The following is a 13,895-nucleotide window of genomic DNA, read 5'->3' as shown; positions in this document are numbered from 1 at the left end:
AATTTCGAGGTGGAATTTACTCAACAAGGGGTGGAATTTTTACTCAACTTGAAACTAAAAATTGATCAATGAATGACTAAAATTTACTCTTTGGTTGCGTAAAGTTTACTCTTTATGCTGATAAATTCTTTTGATTATTAAAACGTACTCTTGATTTATTATAATTTAAGCTCGCTTAAAATTTTATAAATTCTAGTACAAAATAATTTAGTTTTCATTAAGATACTCAGATATTACTTCCACAAAAACAAAATACATACAATTTAAAAAAAAATATTAAAAAATTCGAGAGATCATCTGACCAAACTCTGATCTACTAACCTCGTTAGGACTTGTGATTAAACAGGTGTCCTAGGTTCATCTTGAACACATGATGTGCGCTTGAAATGTTCAACGAAAAGTAGACATTGTAGGAAAAGATTGGTTGAATTAATTTTAAAATTGACCAAAACAGATTCGAGGCAATTAAGACTCTTGGAACGCTGAAAAATCGGTTTCTATCATACAAACCTTTGAAAATTTGAAATATCTAAATCTGCTTAATTCTAGAAAATAGTACGGGAAACTGCGCAGCCTATGCAGAAGGATTGGAATAACAACACATGAGAGTTGTGGTGAATCATGGCTTTAAAGAAATCCAAGATATCTTGATTTCTAGGCAGATAGGAAGAAGTTTAAAATATATGTCCGACAAAGTGGAAAGACGTTGGTTAAATGCGTTACCATTATTTCGTTTAACCACCGAGCAACAGGACGTAAGCTAATTGAAAGTATTTTGATTTGCAAAGCTAGTTGAGAGAGTAATTATAATGTGGGCTGAGCAAGCACTCAAATTTAGGCAACACGAAAAAACTATTTGTCAATTTACAAACGGTTAACGTGAAAGACTTTCGTAAATACCAGATGTAACACTTCGTAGTTTCACAGCTAAAGTTGTTTTTAAAGGGTATCCAATTGTCTTGATCCAGAAGTATCGGTGAATACTTATCGTGCACGAAATATCCAGACTTTCAATCCCTACGAAATATATTATTTATGTACGAAAGAGAATGGGACGTATCGACCTTGCGTGTATTTACTAACCTTCGTTAGCGATATGTTTTTGTAAATTTCGTAAGTTTATGATATTTAAGCTTCAACTGTTACGACGGAGGTGTGAAACTCCTCAATAATTTTCATGAAAACATTTTCTACTCGAACAGAAATACATATAGAATGATCAAAGTCTATGAAATTTTTGCCAGTGATATAGGTATTTAGGTGAATTGAAACGTATCTACGAAGGTGTCTGTTAGCTCTAGTTTCGTGTGGACTGTTTATGCGCAAAAAAGTTATAAAAATTGTCAGTTTAAATGACGCCTGACCCTACGTATGTATGTATGTATAGATTATGAGTATTCGGTTTGCTGGGTTGTCACGGCCTCTTTCACAACGAGAATGAATAATTTAGATGAATATTCTGACCCGAATATAGCCTTAATTAACTAATTATACATAGAAAATTGGAAGAATGTAAGGGAATTCCGAACAGGGTTACTGATGTATTGAGGGTATTCTTCGTATCGATTGCATTTTTCGTATCGCAAAATATGTATGTATGTTACGACTGTTACGAGATTTGCTATGCGGAGTAAGATTTTGGCAGCAAAAATCACACGATACATAGCATACGATTTTTACGAAGCTTGACCTATTGTTTTTTCTTCGTAAAGTATTTCACGATACTTAGGATACGGAGAAATAATGAATATTCCCACCGTATTTTAATTAGTTTCTGAACCACTTTAAAATTTGTGTATACAATTTTTACATACAAAAATATATGTAAAGTTACTTAGCTATCCCATTTTTAAAAGCTTTGCCTGAAAAAATTTCTTCCTAAAATGTAATATCTTCGAGAAAAAAGTTTTTAAAAATTACCAGATTATAGAAACTAACAGCTAACATAACTGTTGGGAACCCTAAAACAATTATTAAGTAGCTTCAGCTACTTTATGTGAAGACTGTCTGTCTGTCTGTCTGTCTGTCTGTCTGTCTGTCTGTCCGTCTGTCTGTCAGCAGGATATCAGGAGAACGGATCGAGATAATCGAAATCGGTTTTCGCCATCATACATAGGACCCCAGGGGGAGGATCCTATCAACTTTTGGGGGCAACCGGACCACACCCCCTTTGGCGACAGGGGGTGTGGTCGGGGCAAAATGAGATTTTTAGTGCAATTTAATCTATAGGTGAAATAGAGTAAAATTATGTGTTCCGGAGTTGTGCCACACCCCCTCGGCGCCAGGGGGTGTGGTTGGGGCAAAATGAGATTTTTAGTGCAATTTAATCTATGGGTAAAATTAGGTGAAATTGAGTGAAATTAAATGAAATTAAGTGAAATTAAGTGAAATTAAGTGCTTCCCCGATTGTGCCACACCCCCTCGGCCCCAGGGGGTGTGGTTGGGTCAAAATGAGATTTTTAGTGCAATTTATTCTATGGGTAAAATTAAGTGAAATTGAGTGAAATTAAATGAAATTAAGTGAAATTAAGTGAAATTGAGTGTTTCCCCGATTTTGCCGAACCCCTTCGGCGCCAGCGGGTGTGGTTGGGGCAAAATGAGATATTTAGTGCAATTTAATCTATAGGTGAAATAGAGTAAAATTATGTGTTCCGGAGTTGTGCCACACCCTTCGGCGCCAGCGGGTGTGGTTGGGGCAAAATGAGATATTTAGTGCAATTTAATCTATAGGTGAAATAGAGTAAAATTATGTGTTCCGGAGTTGTGCCACACCCCCTAGGCGCCAGGGGTGTGGTTGGGGCAAAATGAGATTTTTATAAAAAATTAATCTATAGATGAAATAGAGTGAAATTAAGTGTTCCCGAGTTGTTCCACACCCCCTCGTCGCCAGGGGGTGTGGTCGGGGCAAAATGAGATTTTTACAAAAAATTAATCTATAGGTGAAATAGAGTGAAATTAAGTGTTCCCGAGTTGTGGTGGGACCGTTTGGGGTGAAGTACGTCTGAAGCTACTTCCGTATGCGCATTTGCGACGGTTTATTTATACAACAACACAAACTGCATCGGCGAGACGACATAGTCACACTGGTCATTTATTGACGTAGTTCAAACCCAGAGTGTCAATAATGGTCAATTATAACGATTGCGCATGCAATTAAAAACGCCACGACTAGTATTTTTAATTGCTTATGTATTGGCGACCTCACATAAAGTTCGAGTTCACAAGTACATACATGACCAAAATTCGGAATAGCTAAATTTATCCAGACTCCGTGTTCATGTCATCGAATCAAAATTTTAGTGAAAGACGAATTTTGATTCGGTATAAAAGGTCAAATTTCCAGGCAGCCACATAATAAAGCAATTAAAAAATACACTCTTAATAATCCGGTAAAGTCACCCAGGTAATGATTTCTCGGTGATAAATTTGGTAATTATATTTTACCAGGTAGTAAAAATTCGTTACCATGATGGTAAAACTTTATTACCAAGCCATTACCACACGGTGCAACTTATCATTACCATACCCCGGAAAAATATTTTTTTATCCTACCCTACTCATGTTGAGCTCAACACGAGTAGGGTAGGATAAAAAAATATTTGTCCGGGGTATGATCATTACACTTTAGTAGAGTAATATACTTGTGCTTTTCGGTAATGTTTATTAATACATTATTTAAAGTGTAGGATTCGATCAAGATTGTCGTGTTGATGTCAATTTGAAATGAATCCGATGAAAGGGTAGATATCAACGTGTTCCATTAATTATCAAAGATGCATAGGTAATTGTGCACGCCATGTGTGCCATAGGTAGGCTTTGATGGGATTCAAATCAGGGTTACAAGTGATATATATCACTGAGTGAGATTTAGTGAGATTTAATGATATATATCAATCATCTCACTTGGGGCTGAGTGAGAAATATAAGAAATAATGAGATAAACTTGTAGTTCATGACCCCGTCCGCTAGGTGGCGCTAGTGCATGGCTCATAAATCTCACTATTTCTCATATTTCTCATGTCTCATTATTTCTCATTATATCTCAGTGAGATGAGATTTGTGGAGGTGTAGGTGAGATTTCTGCAACCCTGCTTCAAATTTTCGAATAGTACATACTAGGGTTGCCGCGGGTAGCGAAAATGCTACCCGTTACCCGACCCGCTACCCGCAGCCCAACTACCCGTACCCGCACGGGTACCCGTGCGGGTACCCGTTACCCGCTACCCGTTATGAGAATTAAGTTAAAAACTAACCGATCTTCAGAACAAATTTGATTGAATCAATTATTTGCTCATTTTTGTTAATAAGGAGTTTGAGATAATGCTATGCAAGTATCTCATGCCATACTTTGCTAGATGTCATTAGTTGTTTCTGAAACCAAACTTTTAGGCTTACAACGAAACCTTTTTCAAGCTACACGGGGATTTCCTAGCGCGTGATATCAAAACATCAAGCCAAAAATTAGGAATTACGTGACAGTTATTTTTCCCCTGAATGATCACTTTGAAGAAAACTAGCGGTGAGGCAGAGTTCAAAGTCCACAATGGTTTTCATCCAATGGAGGAAAATGATGTAGAACATTTGCTTAAAAATTGAACTTTGCCTCAAATATTTTTTTCAAAGTGATGGTCACTTAGTGACCATTTAACGGAAAGAGTGTCACGTTATTCCTAATGGACGTTTTGATGTAACTCTAAACTCGATGGACAATCGTGGTGTACTTTAAAAAAGTTACATTGTTAGTTTGATTTTTTGAAATTTAGATTTACATGAAGTTTTCATTAAAAAATTCGTCTACATATTAAATTCTTGGCTTCAATCTGATTGAGGGTTTTCGCTCTCTCTGCACAAATTTAAATATTGCATAAGTCCTACATACCTAAATACACGCAGACACAAGTTAAATTATTTCTGATATTTTAGAGCAGGCCAATTATGCTTGAAAAAAAATAATTTCCCCATTTCTGTATTTTCTGGAAGTGAAAGGTACATTGTAGAACGCCCGACTAATCTCTACCCGAGAAAACGCTTCTACTTAATGTGTCTCGGTTGAAGTTAATAAGAGCCCTTTCTAATGTGAAATATAACGTATTATTATTCGTTGATGGAAATAATACACTTTCAGAGGTCGTATTGTTAAATGACAAACAAACTACTACTTTATTAAACAATTTTAATGGCTAATTGTCAACCCAAAAATTAAATACTTTCTCTGACTTAATTCCACACCTTCACTACTACGTGTCTGGTTGGTAAGTAAAAACGAACGGCGTGCTCTCCATATACTTAACACACTAAAAAGAATAAAGAATAACCTCCAATACAATCACATCGCTCCTTTCAAATCTGGGAATTTGAGACACTTTGTCTCCTTAACTATTTCACACAAAATTCATACATACAGCTTTTAACATACATATTTGAGACTACCGAGGTTTCTGTGGCAAATAGCAAATTTTGAAGTGGAGAAAGGACAAAATCATACTTCTGTAAATGTAGGGCCTGATGATGTCCAAACTTCGTTTGTGAGCCAATTTATGCCAAAATTAAATAAAAACTGAACTACCCGTTACCCGTGCGGGTAGTTCTCGCTACCCGCAGATAACGGGTACCCGCAAGAATCGTGCGGGTATGCGGGTAACGGGTACCCGACCCGTTACCCGCGGCAACCCTAGTACATACAGGTATGAATTTTAGTATCGATTATTTTGACAAAACTAAATACATTTCGTTAACGGCTTAATTTTCAAGCAAAAAAATTGTAAAAAGTACCCAGGTAACCTGCAAATAAGGCAGGTTATCATTCAAATCCCCGTAAGGACAATGTACATATGTACATATGTACCTCGCTTGGGATTCGCTATTGCGACGGGCCTGATGTTAAGCAATATTTCGTATGGACATGACCCAAATTTGCGTATTTTATGGGTATTAATCTTGCATTTGCTGCAAGTAGGTATACCAAGTCGTTGAATTGTGTCATGTTGTGTTGCGTTGCATATTTAGTAAGAAAGTGCAAACAAAACTGGAAAACAGTAGCACCTAAAGCTTATATGCGGCTTCTACTTACTTATTAAGGATTTATACCACCCAAAATCAGTGATGCAACGACTGCAGAAATGTGGATCGGTGTTGAGTGAAATGAACCTAAACTTTCTTCGTACTTTCAATACGTTAAAGAATCAATTCAGAACATTTTAAGTTGTAAGTTATAGTAATTTCCATTTTTCAGATTTTTATATAGGCCGACCCGACTCATATCTAAATTCAAAAATGAATTGTTTATTGTTTTAAATATCTGCAGTATGATTTACATAATTAGTCAATAATCAACCCATATAAAGACTTAACTGCTTATCTCTATTGTTTCGAGAAGTTCGATCTGATTAATGGCAAACAAAATTCGTCGTTACGCAAACTGAGCATAAATACATACATACATTTATAAACAAGCAACACAGGTATGCTCTATAATAATGTGCTTCCATAGTTAATAATCAACTACTTTTATCCCTGTGTATTAAATAATTACATATTTATGTATACATATGTAAATACAAGACCATAGTTGCCATGAAAACCTATTTTACTTCAAATACGTATTATGCATGTTATTAGTGAACTCCACTCTTAGAAATCCAAGATTAAAAAATTCCAGGTGGTATAAATATGACTCAACAATGTGGTATTGATACACCGCGTAGTAGTAGCACGGCATTAAAATTTTACCACTTCACTAGCAAAGTTTTACGACCGGAATAATTTTAGCACCAAGTGGTTGCACATTTAACACAGAGAAATCAGTATTTGCATGACTATTCCAAATTTCTAAGGGTGGTTATACTATATTGATTATGCGTATGCAAATATGTAAATATGTAATCATGTATTTATTACGATAGCCTTCGAGAAAGCCCAATTCTAAGGAAACTAAAATTAAATATGTACATATATTTAACATAGAAATACTTAATAAGATCCAATTTATAGTCACGACCCATTAAAATTCAAGGGAATCCTTCCACTCCACTTTTCTACTTCGTAGTAGGCTTGTATTTACATATTTTGCACAAGATGCTACATCCTCCGCTTACAATTGTGTTCTATTTTCTACTAATATACAACCTTTCAATTACTTTTTCTATTACAGCCTCCCCCAAAAATTTTAATCCCGTTACAAAATGCACATTTAAAATATACCAACCATCCAATAATTGGAAAAACGTTAACTTTGACATTCTTAACATAGTTCAAAACAATAACTTAGCATTCTTTAAAGCTGCAAGTTTCTTTGTTTTCGCACAATCTATAAATCATACCAAAATTACAGATAATTCATTCACTAAAATACAAGATCCACAACTACGAAGTGATTTTTGTGTGGTAAATTATTTTATAAAGGGATTTTCCACCACGATGGATCTTCCATCCAATAAATTTTTCACCTGTCTCAATTCAGATCGAGACACGTGGCGAAGCTATAACGGCATTTATTGGATACTTGTTATTTCCGAGAGGAAATTTTTTTCGCGAATAATTAATTCTGAAATTCGGACAAAAAATATTAAAATATTTTACATGATAGTCAAGAAAGATGAACTGTTTGACTCCTCAACTTTATTTCGGGTTTGTACAGAGAACAATGAACTTATCGAAATAAGAGGCCCGATGGATTTGTTACACCGAAATAATGACATGGTTTCCATAAAAAATGATAAGGTTTCGCTATATTTTGGATACGATGTAGAACCAAAATTAGACCATTGCGCGGAATATATTTATACAAAAAATATTCTGTGCTATTTAAGAGAAAGGGTTATGGCAAATCTGTGTCGACAATTAAATATGACGTGCGTGTTAGTAAAGGCTCTTAATTCAACGATAGACGAAAGTGCCATAAGTCCGTCAACAACGAAATTTAGCTACGATTATGGGGACATTGGAAAAATCTATAACTATTATTTCGACGGATTAGAACTTTTGCATTGTATTTATGATTCTAAACGTGTTGAAAGTGTGTCATTTATGGCGTGGCTGGTCCCATTCAAGGCAACCGCTTGGATTACGTTGCTCGCATTATTGCTCCTTTTAGGGGTTGTCACACTGGTTCAGGTAACTTAATATATGTAATGCATCGTACATTAGTGCACTCATAGAAATCCTGTATTAAAATAATACCAAGCGGTAGTCATGACTCAACCAAAATGGTTTGGTCTGTAAGTAATACCTCCAAATTAAACGTTACCAATTCGATAGCAAATTTTTACCGACCGGTACAATTTTACTACCAACTTTAGTACAAAGAAATCAATAGCTACGTGACTCTATGTACTACGTTTCTAACACCATGTTCTTCCAAAAAGTGATTATTGAAATAATCAATTAATTTTGTTAATTATGTATCGAATTGATTGTTCTAGCTGAAATGCAAGTCAGGAATTCAATCTGATCCGTTCGGACTTTTAGGAATATTGCTCAATTTTTCTGGCCTTCTATTTCATCAAGCTCTAACTAACAAGAGTATTGCAAAAATGTCAAAACTAATTATAACAGCGTTTCTACTGGCTTCAATTGTTATCACGTGGAGTTATGAGTTCTACCTGATTCCACACCTAATCACCCCACCACCCTCGAATGCTTATTCTTCACTGAAAGATCTTATGGCTGCAAAATACCAGGTATGTATGGTTGCGTGGGTGCATACTTGTTCATATTCATTTATTCAACACAGAATGAATAAATGTTTCAGTCATTATTCATGAATTTATTGCAATAAATTCATGAAATATGGGTGAATATTTTTCCAAAACTGTTGAATGAATGAAACTTGAATAAATGTTTGTTCATTTTACACTCATGAAGAGTAAAAGAATTATTGCATTCACTATACTAATTTTTCACGGTTTGCTGATGACATGGGGTATATTGATAAATTCATCCAATAGGAGAATTTCGTGATAAAATGAATTCAAAATAAAAAATTACTTATTTCCAAATTTTGAATAAATGAATAATGAATGAATATTTTTTTAATTCTTAAATTAATTGGATTTTGAACGAAAATATATTTTCTGAACAGGTATGGCTGTCAGATGCTGCATTTCTGGATCCACTTAAGGAAGAATTTACCCTTGAAAGATACCCTTCGATGCAAACACGTCCTTCCATTTGCACAAAGAAACGTTTGACGAAAGATTAAAGTATTTTTCCAAGGATAATTCGAAAATGGCGCTTTTGCACGATTTGGCTTGTCCCTGGTATGATTTAGCTTCATTAAGGTACAACGTCCAAAAGGGAAAGTATGCCTCGTTATTATTTTGAAGACGTCGCAATATTTAGGATGTATCACGATATGGTCGTGTCCACGAGGGTGAATGAGGTTAAAAGAGTTACAAATATTTTTGAGGAAAATGGGTTCCAAAAATTGTGGAGAATTTGGGAACACTCGTATTTCCGATTTAAAGAGAAAGCATTGGAAAGGGGAAATATTAGGGTGAAAGGGAAAGAAGAGTTTATTTCATTTTGGAATCTCGTCTCACTATTTTTTGTTTATGGTGGGTTACTTGCTGCTGTGGGGTGAGGCTTATGTTAGAAATTGTTTGGTCTAGATGGTTTGAGAAACAATAGCGTAAGTGTGATGTATTTAATAATGACCAACATAAATACCTTTAATTAAATTTAGAATGTTCGATTAGAATGCTCAGAAGTATGTCAAATAAAAATTAACTGTAAAAATATAAAAACCACAATTTGTTAAAATCTGTTACACTTACTATTAGTACAAATCATAAACATGTAAATACATAAATATGTGCTAGACCATAAAGTTTGGTTGCATGTAAGGAGCTTCATAATCGCGATTAAAATCTATTTTACTGGAAACACATATTACATTAGTAATAAACTACTATTCCAATATGTAATCATGTACATATATATGTATTATTAATGCATATAATTTGGCAAGAACCCCAATCCTAAGAATACTAAAATTATATATACTTAATGAAAAAATTATAATAATGCGAAAAAAATAATGTCAAGTTTACAGTCACGAACCAGTCCATGGAAATCCTTTTAGTCTAGTATATTTTGAGTAAAACAATACATCCATCGATTACAATTTCACCCTATTTTCCATGAAAAAAATTAAGCACAACAAAACTTGCGTTTTTACTCTCATTTTCATGCAGAAGTTAAATTCATCATTTTTGCAGTACATTCAGCAGGCAAAATTCAAATATATGCATCAATAATTAATTGCATAATTAATTAAAAAATAAAAGACATGGAATATGCCAATGATTAATTTACATATTTACATAAACATTTATGAAATTTTCATGGATTTTCCAACAAAGGAAAAAATGTCCCAGCTGTGACAGAAGCGGCAACCAAATCAAATACTCAATTCAGCAAAACAAAAAAAGAAACAAAACAAGATTTAAATATTTATTTTCGTATTTGATACTGTTAAACGATTAACTAAATATAATTTGCTATCTGTAAAAAAATGCACATTATCGTACATGTAAGCCCTTAGCCATTTCCATTTCCTGCAACATTTTAGTCTTATAAATTCGTCAAAGTTATAGAAATTCTATAATAGAATCAAACACAATGTTGACAAATGGAAACTTGACATGTCGAAGAAAACTATCAATTAAATCACAATGTGCGTTTTATCGGTGCAAAATTTGCTCCACATTTTACTTAAGTGAGGGCAAAATAGTCGCCCATTTTTTCGATAAGCATGCCACCGGCTGGGACTCATTTGAAGAGGTCGTCCTTCCCTCTGCGACAATTTGTTTGGACAGGACAACAGTAATAAATGCGGTATTAATTAATTGTCGTTTAATGCCATTTAAGACTCAATTGATCATTGTAAATATTGAGGCAGTTCACGCAGTCCTTGGTAACTTTGTAAAATCATCTGTAATTTACAGATGATTTTACAAAGTTAATGTAAACATTTGTATAAGTTTACAGTCTGTAAACTTATACAAATGTTTACAGATATTTCCAACGAAAATTAGATTTTTGTAAACTTGCTCAGGTCAAGGGTGCCTTTTTAGTTTGTAAAAGCTTATAAAATTATTTTAAAAAGTTTACGGATTTTACAAAGTTACCAATGACTGCGTGAATTGCCTCATTATTTAATTTTAATTTAATCTCAGGGTGGAGAAGTCCAAACTATTCCCCCATCCTGTCAAGAATTTGATGAGAATGATATAAATTTCGTCCCAATTAAACAAGAAGAACCGGAAGTAAACGATATTGATGCAGACGAAGTTAATTCAATTTCCTGGCCAGGTCTTCACAAAATTTTACCCATACAGAGAAAAGCTAGAAACATTAGAAAATACAATTCTTCACCAAACGTATCTGATACCGAGGAATTTTGCGTCGGAAATGAATCACCCTCCTCCAACGAAGATGATGATAATGACGAATTTTTTGAGGAGGTTGGAATCCATCCGAAAAAACGGAAGCGATCTGATACCCCGGCGGACAATGATGGCCCTCCAGCTATCGCCTGGGTCCGTTGTGAACATTGTCCTGCAAAATTTAAAACCAACTTTCGCAGGGAAACTCATATCGCGAGAGTTCATGAAGGTGCGAAAATAGATATATAATTTTATGCGGTGGAGAAATTTACTCATCAATTTTTTTCATGATTTACTACACGTTTTTTCTCTGCATTAATATTACATATTTTATGAAATGAAAAATTTTACTTTTACTTTCCACTATGAATAATTAAACTTTTTGTACAGGAAAGGACAACCCTTTTCAGTGTGACCTGTGTCCAAGATCGTTTAAGGGGTGGAGTGCCGCCTTGTTGCATATCGACGTGTACCATCAACCCAACGTTTCTTCCTCTCTTGAAACCACCCTTTCCCCACCTTTAAAGGAAAATCCAGGTCACGAGGACGATTCAATACAGGGTAAAACTGGAACAAGCCAAGCCTTATTCGACACAATTTTCAAATCCGACCTTGCACCTGAATTACCACTTCCGGATGAAACCGATGACTCCAATCCCACACCACCACGTCCCAAAAGAATCTACCCACGCGTGCCAAATCCATCTAGACCTTTCGAATGTGACCAGTGTCCTCGTCGATTCGCGGAGGAATGGATCTTGAATGGGCACATTCTTCGTTTTCATCATGGTAACTCCGAATTATTCAGCTACTCAAAACCTGACAAAATATTCATAATTCCTTCTCCCCACAGGTGACAAATCCCCCTTCAAATGCGACCACTGCCCTGCCCGATTTCACGCCAAGTCCCTGATCCTCTCTCATCGAAGTCTTACCCATCCTTCCATCCAAACCCCATACACCGGCTCGAAACAATCCCTCTCCTCCAGAATTGCCCAATTACTAAAAAAGCCCCCCAAAAAGAAGAAGCAACTTCCCCCCACCCGCCTACCAACGCCTCTCATCTTCACCTGCACAAAATGCCCCTCTCCCCCTTGCCCCCGTCTCTCCTCCCGAATCGCGTGCCACATCCACCTCGCCCGTTGTCATGCCAACCCCTCCAGCAAATTCCCCTGCACGCAATGCGACCTCGTCTTCCTCACCGATCGTGGCCGCGCCATCCACACGGATCACTTTCACGTTAAGAAAATCTCCTCACGCGAAAACCCCCTACATTGCGCGACCTGCGACAAAAAGTGCGCGTCCCTTATTGCCTTCAACAACCATACCGCCTTCCATTCAAAATCAAATCAAAGTCAGATTCACCCCCCACCCCCGAAGGAAACCCATCTCTGCGAACTATGTCCCCTAACTTTCACCAGCCTCCGATACCTCGAAGACCACCGGGTCCGCGTGCATTACGAAGTCCTTGGACTGAACCCTTTCAAATGTGACACCTGCGGAAGGACGTTGACCACTCTGACCAAGTTGAAAAGTCATATTGTCGTCAAGCACACGAAACAGTATACGTTTCCGTGTCCTCAGGACGGATGCGGGATCGGGTTCGAGGACGAGACCCAACTAAAAACGCATGTCAAGATTGTACACCTCAAGGAGAAACCTTTCCAGTGTGACCAGTGTCCCAAAGCGTTTGGACTCAAGTACAATTTAATGGTCCATATGAGGATTCATACGGGAGAGAAGCCGTACGTTTGTGGGACGTGTGGAAAAGCATATTCGGACCAGCCGACGTACCGGAGGCATTTGGAGACGCATGGGGATAAGGTGCATACGTGTGACACGTGTGGAAAGGAGTTTAAGGTGCGACACGCGTACAGGGTGCATTGCAAATTGCATGAGAAAAGGGGGGAGCTGGTTGCCAGGAAGTAGAGAATTTCGACTTAAAGATTTAAAGATATGGAATAAATTTTACTTATTTCAAGCCATATTTACAATTATTTATTTACAATTGTTAGTACAATAATTACTAACATGGCATACATGCGGCGTGGTCGCGGAATATAATTATGGGAACATTCATATGTACACACATAAGCCTAGCAGTTTGGCATTATTTTCCCCGAAAGTTGTCGCCTGAGATATTTAACAAATATTCACAAAAACGTACGCGGAAATATTTATACAATATTTGCCACCAACACGTCATGTTAGGTTGAATAATTATTATGAATGCAAACACTTCTCAATAATAGATTATCGTCACGAAATAAATTATACACACGAAAATCATCAGGTTTTGCATACATAGAAGCTCCTTTTACTAGAACGATTCTCATTATCTGCTGAAAATCACCGGTTTAAATATTACCAGGCATTGATAATATACTTCACAGCCCACGCTATGTCTGCCAAATATCTACTTGGTTTACATATTCGTCTCTCAGCAGATATGTATGCGAGTCAGAGTCATTTGCAAATTTCATACTAATAAAAATTGTAATCGATTGA

At 36.1% G+C, this 13,895-nt stretch overlaps 1 protein-coding gene across 1 annotated transcript; it reads left to right on the top strand.

The window, feature by feature from the left end:
• Positions 1-10,411: 10,411 nt before the first annotated feature.
• LOC110861164 (gastrula zinc finger protein xFG20-1) lies at positions 10,412-13,381 on the top strand. The gene is made up of 4 exons (XM_022110275.2): positions 10,412-10,836; positions 11,178-11,616; positions 11,778-12,176; positions 12,241-13,381. The coding sequence occupies exons 1-4, from the start codon at positions 10,621-10,623 to the stop codon at positions 13,314-13,316; spliced, it is 2,130 nt and encodes a 709-aa protein (XP_021965967.1). The 5' UTR covers positions 10,412-10,620; the 3' UTR covers positions 13,317-13,381.
• The last annotated feature ends 514 nt before the right edge of the window (positions 13,382-13,895 follow it).

This window comes from Folsomia candida, unplaced genomic scaffold (assembly GCF_002217175.1).
Source record: "Folsomia candida strain VU population unplaced genomic scaffold, ASM221717v1 Fcan01_Sc038, whole genome shotgun sequence".
In the NCBI taxonomy this organism is placed as follows: Eukaryota; Metazoa; Arthropoda; class Collembola; order Entomobryomorpha; family Isotomidae; genus Folsomia; species Folsomia candida.
Note: the sequence above shows the minus strand (reverse complement) of the source record. Positions and strands in the feature narration are given on the sequence as shown.

Coding starts and splice junctions, on each gene's coding strand:
- LOC110861164 (XM_022110275.2), top strand. CDS start 10,621: ATGTTGACAAATGGAAACTTGACATGTCGAAGAAAACTATCAATTAAA. Junction 10,837..11,177: donor GGACAACAGTAATAAATGCG/GTATTAATTAAT, acceptor ATTTAATCTCAG/GGTGGAGAAGTCCAAACTAT. Junction 12,177..12,240: donor CATTCTTCGTTTTCATCATG/GTAACTCCGAAT, acceptor TTCTCCCCACAG/GTGACAAATCCCCCTTCAAA.